At 53.3% G+C, this 11,908-nt stretch overlaps 1 protein-coding gene across 1 annotated transcript in view; it reads right to left on the bottom strand.

Annotated features, from left to right (window-relative positions):
• Positions 1–1,092: 1,092 nt before the first annotated feature.
• The window catches only part of AP2S1 (adaptor related protein complex 2 subunit sigma 1), a 20,917-nt gene continuing 10,101 nt past the window's right edge, over positions 1,093–11,908 (bottom strand). The window contains exon 5 of the mRNA XM_083160815.1: positions 1,093–1,174. Within this exon, the coding sequence (XP_083016941.1) occupies positions 1,093–1,174 (82 nt within the window). The remainder of the gene's footprint in view (positions 1,175–11,908) is intronic.

The following is an 11,908-nucleotide window of genomic DNA, read 5'->3' as shown; positions in this document are numbered from 1 at the left end:
GGCAGATGTCTGCGGTGCCGGGATATGGATCCGAGCGCGTCAGTGTTACAGCGAGGTGCGGTATCACAGCCTATCCTGGGCCCTATATCCTGCCTGGAGTCTCCTCCCCTCTATTGCCTGATGGTGGTAGTAGTCTCTGTTGGTCAGCAGCTGTGCACGCACGATGCAGGGGAGCCAGATTTACCACTCTATGTCAGGGGCTGCGCGTATGGGAGCCTAATTTAGATGTGGTGACAATGAGGAGGGGGAGAATGTCTGTCCAGGACTGCTGCAGGCTGGTTTACAGCCTGCTCAGAGACTGTTCCATTCGAGACAGCCATGAGGAAGAAGAGGAACCCCCCCCCCCTTCTTCTGGTCCTTTCCCCTTGTTTGAACTGTTTAGTTTTATAAGACTTATAAGACCGTGGCCCCTCCCCCCTCATTTCACAATGTCTGTTGTTTTGTTGATGTCTTTCTATCTATTGCCCTCCCCTTATGTCTCTGTCTGGTCAATAAAGCTTTGGGCATGTGATTCCCCCTCCCTCACCCCCCTACCCTCCACACCCATAGCCTTATATACTATTGTGTAACATTACTGTTAGAGGGCATAGTATACCTCCCAACCGTCCCAATTACCGTGGGAACGTCCCAGTTTTTGGGGACATTCCCATGGCCAGCCTGGGGCAGTAGTGTCCCGTAGCGGGGGGGGGGGGGCAGTTGGGAGTCACCGGCGCCACCCTCTTGTCAGCGGGGAACATGCGCACAGTGTCTATTCCCCGCAGGCAGAAGGGCAGCAGCGACAAAACAGGGCGTGATGCCTTTTTAAAGCCACGCCCACCAAAATGTCTGCCGTGCGCGAAGGTGCCACTGTACCACAAATGAAAGTTGGGAGGTAATCATAGTGCAAAGTATAGAGTTTATAGTGTGAGTTTATCTTGTGCTGTGTTTATAATATGTACTATACTGTTTGCATGTGTACTGTGTTTATAATATGTACTATACTGTTTGCATGTGTACTGTGTTTTGGCTGCGACACGGTATGTATGGGGTAATTGTTATAGTCTGTTTTTTGCATTCTTTATGTACAATAAATTCACAGCAGCTGAGGTCGGTCTAGCCGTCGCTGGCTGCTCGGAGGGTGATTGACACCCTGTGGCCATTTTGGGTACGTTCCGGTTTGTGCAATAACGAGGACCTGCAATAATAACCATGTTCGTGTTAGGGACCAGCAGATATAACTGATTTCTCCACCGCAGCTGTAGGAGGTCACAGACATAAAAGGCGCGATATCATATTAACCTTCCTACGTGATTACTGAGCAAATATTATTCTGGCCTAACTGGTTTCAGCGCTGTATGATGGCGACTGACACTAAATAAAACTGCAGCTGTGCGGGGAGGCGAGGAAAACAAAGCACGTACAGGTGACTTTGTGATGTCCGGAGCATCAGCAAATCCAACGCCCTTCACTAGGAAAATGGTGGCAGTGCTGCTGTGGTATCGCTACACAGTGCATTACAGAGGTGTGGGTTCTGCTCCCACTACATCATGCTGAGATCACCAGTACTGTACAGTAGGGGCGGGGTTTCTGCTTCCGCTACATCATGCTGAGATCACCAGTACTGTACAGCAGGGGTGTGGGTTCTGCTCCCGCTACATCATGCCGAGATCACCAGTACTGTACAGCGGGGGTGGGGTTTCTGCTTCCGCTACATCATGCTGAGATCACCAGTACTGTACAGCAGGGGCGGGGTTTCTGCTCCCGCTACATAATGCTGAGATCACCAGTACTGTACAGCAGGGGCGGGGTTTCTGCTCCCGCTACATAATGCTGAGATCACCAGTACTGTATAGCAGGGGCGGGGTTTCTGCTTCCGCTACATCATGCTGAGATCACCAGTATTGTACAGCAGGGGCGGGGTTTCTGCTTCCGATACATCATGCTGAGATCACCAGTACTGTACAGCAGGGGCGGGGTTTCTGCTTCCGCTACATCATGCTGAGATCACCAGTACTGTACAGCAGGGGCGGGGTTTCTGCTTCCGCTACATCATGCTGAGATCACCAGTACTGTACAGCAGGGGCAGGGTTTCTGCTCCCGCTACATCATGCTGAGATCACCAGTACTGTACAGCAGGGGTGTGGGTTCTGCTCCCGCTACATCATGCCGAGATCACCAGTACTGTACAGCGGGGGTGGGGTTTCTGCTTCCGCTACATCATGCTGAGATCACCAGTACTGTACAGCAGGGGCGGGGTTTCTGCTCCCGCTACATAATGCTGAGATCACCAGTACTGTACAGCAGGGGCGGGGTTTCTGCTCCCGCTACATAATGCTGAGATCACCAGTACTGTATAGCAGGGGCGGGGTTTCTGCTTCCGCTACATCATGCTGAGATCACCAGTATTGTACAGCAGGGGCGGGGTTTCTGCTTCCGATACATCATGCTGAGATCACCAGTACTGTACAGCAGGGGCGGGGTTTCTGCTTCCGCTACATCATGCTGAGATCACCAGTACTGTACAGCAGGGGCGGGGTTTCTGCTTCCGCTACATCATGCTGAGATCACCAGTACTGTACAGCAGGGGCGGGGTTTCTGCTTCCGCTACATCATGCTGAGATCACCAGTACTGTACAGCAGGGGCGTGGATTCTGCTCCCGCTACATCATGCTGAGATCACCAGTACTGTACAGCAGGGACAGAGTTTCTGCTTCCGCTACATCATGCTGAGATCACCAGTACTGTATAGCAGGGGCGGGGTTTCTGCTTCCGCTACATCATGCTGAGATCACCAGTACTGTACAGCAGGGGCGTAGTTTCTGCTTCCACTACATCATGCTGAGATCATCAGTACTGTACAGCAGGGGCGTGGATTCTGCTCCCGCTACATCATGCTGAGATCACCAGTACTGTACAGCAGGGGCGGGGTTTATGCTCCCGCTACATCATGCTGAGATCACCAGTACTTTACACCAGGGGCGGGGTTTCTGCTCCCGCTACATCATGCTGAGATCACCAGTACTTTACACCAGGGGCGGGGTTTCTGCTCCCGCTACATCATGCTGAGATCACCAGTACTGTATAGCAGGGGCGGGGTTTCTGCTCCACTACATCATGCTGAGATCACCAGTACTGTACAGCAGGGGCGGGGTTTCTGATTCCGCTACATCACGCTGAGATCACCAGTACTGTACAGCGGGGCAGGGTTTCTGATTCCGCTACATCACGCTGAGATCACCAGTACTGTACAGCAGTGGTGGGGTTTCTGCTTCCGTTACATCACCAGTACTGTACAGCGGGGGCGTGGATTCTGCTCCCACTACATCATGCTGAGATCATCAGTACTGTACAGCAGGGGGGGGGGGGGGGAATTCTGCTCCCGCTACATCATGCTGAGATCACCAGTACTGTATAGCAGGGGTGTGGATTCCGCTCCCGCTACATCATGCTGAGATCACCAGTACTGTACAGCGGGGGCGGGGTTTCCGCATCCACTACATCATGCTGAGATCACCAGTACTGTACAGCGGGGGCGGGGTTTCCGCGTCCGCTACATCATGCTGAGATCACCAGTACTGTACAGCAGGGATGTGGATTCTGCTCCCGCTACATCATGCTGAGATCACCAGTACTGTAAAGCGGGGGCGGGGTTTCTGCTTCCGCTACATCATGCTGAGATCACCAGTACTGTACAGCAGGGGCGGGGTTTCAGCTTCCGCTACATCATGCTAAGATCACCAGTATTGTACAGCAGGGGCGGGGTTTCTGCTCCCGCAACATCATGCGGAGATCACCAGTATTGTACAGCAGGGGCGGGGTTTCTACTCCGCTACATCATGCTGAGATCACCAGTACTGTACAGCAGGGGTGTGGGTTCTGCTCCCGCTACATCATGCTGAGATCACCAGTACTGTACAGCAGGGGCGGGGTTTATGCTCCCGCTACATCATGTTGAGATCACCAGTACTGTACAGCAGCGGTGGGGTTTCTGCTCCCGCAACATCATGCGGAGATCACCAGTACTGTACAGCAGGGGCGGGGTTTCTACTCCGCTACATCATGCTGAGATAACCAGTACTGTACAGCAGGGGCGGGGTTTCTGCTTCCGCTACATCATGCTGAGATCACCAGTACTGTACACCGGGGACGGGGTTTCTGCTTCACTATATCATGCTGAGATAACCAGTACTGTACAGCAGGGGCGGGGTTTTTGCTTCCGATACATCATGCTGAGATCACCAGTACTGTACAGCAGGGGCGGGGTTTCTGCTTCCGCTACATCATGCTGAGATCACCAGTACTGTACAGCAGGGGCGGGGTTTCTGCTCCCGCTACATCATGTTGAGATCACCAGTACTGTACAGCAGGGACGGGGTTTCTGCTTCCGCTACATCATGCTGAGATCACCAGTACTGTACAGCAGGGGCGGGTTTTCTGCTTCCGCTACATCATGCTGAGATCACCAGTACTGTACAGCAGGGGCGGGGTTTCTGCTCCTGCTACATCATGCTGAGATCACCAGTACTGTACAGCAGGGGGTGTAGTTTCTGCTTCTACTACATCATGCTGAGATCACCAGTACTGTACAGCAAGGGCGTGGTTTCTGCTCCCACTACATCATGCTGAGATCACCAGTACTGTACAGCAGGGGCGGGGTTTCTGCTCCCGCTACATCATGTTGAGATCACCAGTACTGTACAGCACGGGCGGAGTTTCTGCTCCCGCTACATCATGCTGAGATCACCAGTACTGTACTGCAGGGGAGTGGATTCTGCTCCAGCTACATCATGCTGAGATCACCAGTACTGTACAGCAGGGGCGGGGTTTCTGCTTCAGCTACATCATGCGGAGATCACCAGTACTGTATAGCGTGGGGGGGGGGGGGGGGTTCTGCTCCCGCTACATCATGCAGGAGATCACCAGTACTGTACAGCAGGGGTGGGGTTTCTGCTTCCGCTACATCATGCTGAGATCACCAGTACTGTACAGCAGGGGCGGAGTTTCTGCTTCTACTACATCATGCAGGAGATCACCAGTACTGTACATCAGGGACGGGGTTTGTGCTCCTGTTACATCATGCTGAGATCACCAGTACTGTACACCAGGGGCGGGGTTTCTGCTTCCACTACATCATGCTGAAATCACCAGTACTGTACAGCAGAGGCGAGGTTTCTGCTGCCGCTACATCATGCTGAGATCACCAGTACTTTACACCAGGGGCGGGGTTTCTGCTCCCGCTACATCATGCTGAGATCACCAGTACTGTATAGCAGGGGCGGGGTTTCTGCTCCACTACATCATGCTGAGATCACCAGTACTGTACAGCAGGGGCGGGGTTTCTGATTCCGCTACATCACGCTGAGATCACCAGTACTGTACAGCGGGGCAGGGTTTCTGATTCCGCTACATCACGCTGAGATCACCAGTACTGTACAGCAGGGGTGGGGTTTCTGCTTCCGTTACATCACCAGTACTGTACAGCGGGGGCGTGGATTCTGCTCCCACTACATCATGCTGAGATCATCAGTACTGTACAGCAGGGGGGGGGGAATTCTGCTCCTGCTACATCATGCTGAGATCACCAGTACTGTATAGCAGGGGTGTGGATTCCGCTCCCGCTACATCATGCTGAGATCACCAGTACTGTACAGCGGGGGCGGGGTTTCCGCATCCGCTACAACATGCTGAGATCACCAGTACTGTACAGCGGGGGCGGGGTTTCCGCGTCCGCTACATCATGCTGAGATCACCAGTACTGTACAGCAGGGATGTGGATTCTGCTCCCGCTACATCATGCTGAGATCACCAGTACTGTAAAGCGGGGGCGGGGTTTCTGCTTCCGCTACATCATGCTGAGATCACCAGTACTGTACAGCAGGGGCGGGGTTTCAGCTTCCGCTACATCATGCTAAGATCACCAGTATTGTACAGCAGGGGCGGGGTTTCTGCTCCCGCAACATCATGCGGAGATCACCAGTACTGTACAGCAGGGGCGGGTTTCTACTCCGCTACATCATGCTGAGATCACCAGTACTGTACAGCAGGGGTGTGGGTTCTGCTCCCGCTACATCATGCTGAGATCACCAGTACTGTACAGCAGGGGCGGGGTTTCTGCTCCCGCTACATCATGTTGAGATCACCAGTACTGTACAGCAGCGGTAGGGTTTCTGCTCCCGCAACATCATGCGGAGATCACCAGTACTGTACAGCAGGGGTGGGGTTTCTACTCCGCTACATCATGCTGAGATAACCAGTACTGTACAGCAGGGGCGGGGTTTCTGCTTCCACTACATCATGCTGAGATCACCAGTACTGTACACCGGGGACGGGGTTTCTGCTTCACTACATCATGCTGAGATAACCAGTACTGTACAGCAGGGGCGGGGTTTCTGCTTCCGCTACATCATGCTGAGATCACCATTACTGTACAGCAGGGACAGAGTTTCTGCTTCCGCTACATCATGCTGAGATCACCAGTACTGTACAGCAGGGGCGGGGTTTCTGCTTCCGATACATCATGCTGAGATCACCAGTACTGTACAGCGGGGGCGGGGTTTCTGCTCCCGCTACATCATGCTGATATCACCAGTACTGTACAGCAGGGGCGGGGTTTCTGCTTCCGCTACATCATGCTGAGATCACCAGTACTGTACAGCAGGGGCGGGGTTTCTGCTCCTGCTACATCATGCTGAGATCACCAGTACTGTACAGCAGGGGGTGTAGTTTCTGCTCCCACTACATCATGCTGAGATCACCAGTACTGTACAGCAGGGGCGGAGTTTCTGCTCCCGCTACATCATGTTGAGATCACCAGTACTGTACAGCACGGGCGGAGTTTCTGCTCCCGCTACATCATGCTGAGATCACCAGTACTGTACAGCAGGGGTGTGGATTCTGCTCCTGCTACATCATGCTGAGATCACCAGTACTGTACAGCAGGGGTGTGGATTCTGCTCCTGCTACATCATGCTTAGATCACCAGTACTGTACAGCAGGGGCGGGGTTTCTGCTTCAGCTACATCATGCGGAGATCACCAGTACTGTATAGCGCGGGGGGGGGGGGTTTCTGCTCCCGCTACATCATGCAGGAGATCACCAGTACTGTACAGCAGGGGTGGGGTTTCTGCTTCCGCTACATCATGCTGAGATCACCAGTACTGTACAGCAGGGGCGGAGTTTCTGCTTCTACTACATCATGCAGGAGATCACCAGTACTGTACAGCAGGGGTGGGGTTTCTGCTTCCGCTACATCATGCTGAGATCACCAGTACTGTACAGCAGGGGCGGAGTTTCTGCTTCTACTACATCATGCAGGAGATCACCAGTACTGTACATCAGGGACGGGGTTTGTGCTCCTGTTACATCATGCTGAGACCACCAGTACTGTACAGCAGGGGGTGTAGTTTCTGCTCCTGCTACATCATGCTGAGATCACCAGTATTGTACAGCGAGGGCGGGGTCTCTGCTTCTACTACATCATGCTGAGATCACCAGTACTGTACAGCGAGGGCGTGGTTTCTGCTCCCACTACATCATGCTGAGATCATCAGTACTGTACAGCGAGGGCGTGGTTTCTGCTCCCACTACATCATGCTGAAATCATCAGTACTGTACAGCGAGGGCGTGGTTTCTGCTCCCACTACATCATGCTGAGATCATCAGTACTGTACAGCGAGGGCGTGGTTTCTGCTCCCACTACATCACGCTGAGATCATCAGTACTGTACAGCAGGGGCTTGGTTTCTGCACCTGCTACATAATGCTGAGATCACCAGTATTGTACAGCGAGGGCGGGGTCTCTGCTTCTACTACATCATGCTGAGATCACCAGTACTGTACAGCGAGGGCGTGGTTTCTGCTCCCACTACATCATGCTGAGATCATCAGTACTGTACAGCGAGGGCGTGGTTTCTGCTCCCACTACATCATGCTGAAATCATCAGTACTGTACAGCGAGGGCGTGGTTTCTGCTCCCACTACATCATGCTGAGATCATCAGTACTGTACAGCGAGGGCGTGGTTTCTGCTCCCACTACATCACGCTGAGATCATCAGTACTGTACAGCAGGGGCTTGGTTTCTGCACCTGCTACATAATGCTGAGATCACCAATATTGTACAGCGAGGGCGGGGTTTCTGCTCCGCCTATACAATGCTCAGATCACCAGTACTGTACAGCAGGGGAGGGTTTTCCAGCACCCGCTAGATCAGTGGTAGCCAACCCTAGCCCTCGAGAGCTACCAACAGTGCATGTTTTGCAGGTCTCCTCACAGAATCACAAGTGAGCTAATTAGCTCCATCTGGTTATCTTTTAAAATGTGTCAGTGATTAATGAGTGCAGCTGTGCAGCAGCTAGGTTATCTGGAAAATGTGAACTGTTGGTAGCTCTCGAGGGCTAGGGTTGGCTACCACTGCGCTAGATCAACAGTACTGTACAGCGAGGGCGGGGTTTCTGCTCCGCCTATACCATGCTCAGATCATCAGTATTGTACAGCAGGGGGTGTGGTCTCTGCTCCTGCTACATCATGCTGAGATCACCAGTACTGTACAGCAGGGGGCGTGGTCTCTCCTCCTGCTACATCATGCTGAGATCACCAGTACTGTACAGCAGGGGGCGTGGTCTCGTCCCCTGCTACATCATGCTGAGATCACCAGTACTGTACAGCAGGGAGCGTGGTCTCTCCCCCTGCTACATCATGCTGAGATCACCAGTACTGTACAGAAGGGGGCGTGGTCTCTCCCCCTGCTACATCATGCTGAGATCACCAGTACTGTACAGCAGTGGGCGTGGTCTCTCCCCCTGCTACATCATGCTGAGATCACCAGTACTGTACAGCAGTGGGCGTGGTCTCTCCCCCTGCTACATCATGCTGAGATCACCAGTACTGTACAGAAGGGGGCATGGTCTCTCCCCCTGCTACATCATGCTGAGATCACCAGTACTGTACAGCAGTGGGCGTGGTCTCTCCCCCTGCTACATCATGCTGAGATCACCAGTACTTTACAGCAGGGGGCGTGGTTGCTCCCTGTGCCTTAGTCAAACTAATACCCCGATCCCTGTGCCTCAATCATACCAATACCACCATACCTGTGACTCAGTAATGCCTCACTCCATACGCCTCAGTAATACTAATTACCCACTCCCTGTGCCTCAATCATACTAAAACCCCGCTCCCAGTGCCTCATTCATATTAATGCCCCACCCCTGTGCCTTAGTGAAAGTAATGGCCCACTCCCTGTGCATCAGTCATACTAATACCACACTCCCTGTACCTCAGTCATATTAATGCCCCACTGCCTGTGCCTCAATCATACTAAAACCCCACTCCCTGTGCCTCAATCATACTAATACCCCACTCCCTGTGCCTCAATCATACTAATACCCCACTCCCTGTGCCTCAATCATACTAATACCCCACTCCCTGTGCCTCAATCATACTAATACCCCACTCCTTGTGCCTCAGTAATGTTCAACATGTGTACAGTGTTACTGATATCGGAACTGTAGCTGTCAGGCCCCGACATATGTGCTTCCAGTGGGGGCCGGGGATAGTCGCATACACGTGGAGCTCCGATCTCCCATTCGCAGAGCTCAACCATCCCCGGCCTCCAAAGCAGCGTGGCGGCGGCGGAGGAAGCATTACCATTGGCCCGGGGAGTCCATCCAGGTACATCCCGGCCGGCAGGACACATGGCTGCGCTTGCAGAAATCTCCGGCCTACAACTCCCGGACTGCTGGAGCCCACCCACCCCCACCCCTCTCCCCATCGATGTTCCCACTCCAGGCTGCCCCAGGAGAACCCCCTTCTGCCAGAAGAAGGTAATGGCTCCAGCAGCGGGTGGAAGCGACCCACGGAGAACCCAACTATGGCTGCCGGCCCAACTGACTCTCCCCCCTTGCTTCACTGACTCTCCCCAACCCCCATGCTAGCTCTCCCTCCAGCCGCAGCGTCAGCCAGGGCCCCTGACACGCTGGCCCAGCCCTACAGAAAACAGCCTCTGAACTATCCATGCCGGCCTATTAGAGCCCTTTCACTGCGATCCTGGGAGTGGCGAAGTCAAGATGGCGCCGCTGATGGCTGCCTAGGATCTGTCTCCCCGTTAGTGTTCCATATCTGTACTGTAAACCTAGCTGGCTGTTGCAACGACTTAGTGGCGCCACTAGTGGGTGCTGTGCAGCTCAGCAAAGATATGTTCCCCATGTCCGTGTCCCCCGTCAGGATACACATCTGTACGTGTGATATAGATCTGTACTGTCACTGTGTTACTTGTTCCTATCCTGGATAAGTAATTCCTAGTGGGAAGCGGTCATCTGTCAGAATGAACTTAGGTCTACAGTCATTAGGTCGACCCCACTAGGTCGACTGGCAGAAAGGTCGACCTGATTTAAGGTCGACATGGGCCAAGGTCGACATGACTTAAGGTCGAATTTGCATAAAGGTCGACATGAGGAAGGTCGACTGGTCATAAGGTCGACATGGGTTTTTCACTGTTTTTTGAGCCGACAGGCGGTATTTCATGCCCTACCATCCACTAGGGCGTGGAGGAGGTTATCAAAGCTGTGGCGAGCTAAGCGAGCCACCGTGCCCGAAGCATCGCTAGCGAAGCGAGGGTCCGATTTTCATTGCCAACTGTGTCCATGTCGACTGTGTCGACATTCGGGTAAAAAAACAGTGAAAAACCCATGTCGACCTTTATGCAAATTCGACCTTCAGTCATGTCGACCTTGGCCCATGTCGACCTTAAGTCAGGTCGACCTTCCTGCCAGTCGACCTAGTGGGGTCGACCTAATGACTGTATACCTAAGTGTGGTCTGACAGATGTACCGATTCCTTCCTAGTATACTGGCCAATAAAGCGGATTCTGATCCTCATGCTTGTCTGTCGAAGAAGATACAGTACCTGTAACATTACATCTAGTATACAGACCAGGTGTAGCCTCAGTCCTCCAGAGCTACTGACACAATCACAAGTGACGCTCAGTAATTCTAATAGGAAGCAACAGCACCACCACCTGGCACATTGTGGTAGAGCAGCACAATTCTAGCATATAGACCAGGTGTAGCCTCAGTCCTCCAGATCTACTGCAACAGCACCACCACCTGGCACATGTGGTAGAGCAGCACAATTCTAGTATTACATTAAGGCAGGGGTGTCAAACTCAAATTCATCGGGGGCCGCATCAGCAGTTTGGTCACCCTCAAAAGGCCGGTTGTATCTGTAGGACTCTGTGTCCACTCTTTATTATCATAATAGTGTCCTTCATACAAGTATGTCCCAAATAATACCACTGTAACTCAGCAGTAGCATTTCCCTCCTGCTATTGCTGTGAACTGCAGTGCATTAGGGCACACACTGCCTGCACAGGGGGGCAGCACTCAGTCTTAGGGCATATGTCCTGCTTATTATCATGGGACACAGCAATTAATGATGGGCTGCAATGTGCCAGTGCACACACACACACACACATAGGCAGAGAGTTTGACACTTACCCGCTCTGATGCGTCCACTCCAGTCTGAGCTGCTCCACCACCAAGGACACAGCTGCGCTCTCACACAGGCGCATTTCCCCCTCCCTCCTGTGAGTAGCGCTCCTCGCACTATCTATCCAGGAGTGGGGGGCAGCGTGTTCCCGGTCACTGTGCAGTGCACACTCAGCAGTAAGTGACCTGGAGCGCACAGCAGCAGCACCATTCACCACGACGGACCTGCTCCTAGGAGTGGGGGGCAGCGTGCTCCCGGTCACTGTGCAGTGCACACTCAGCAGTAAGTGACCTGGAGCGCACAGCAGCAGCAGCACCATTCACCACGACGGACCTGCTCTTTCCTCTCTCTGGCTCCTATACAGCAGGTGGGAGCGGAGGAGGGGTTGACGACCGGCGGCACTGCGCTAGAGGGCAGACGTTCTCTGGCTTGTAGGCTGCCGCGCATA

This window comes from Crinia signifera, chromosome 9 (assembly GCF_055691185.1).
Source record: "Crinia signifera chromosome 9, ASM5569118v1, whole genome shotgun sequence".
In the NCBI taxonomy this organism is placed as follows: Eukaryota; Metazoa; Chordata; class Amphibia; order Anura; family Myobatrachidae; genus Crinia; species Crinia signifera.
This window is presented reverse-complemented; position numbering and strand designations above follow the sequence as displayed.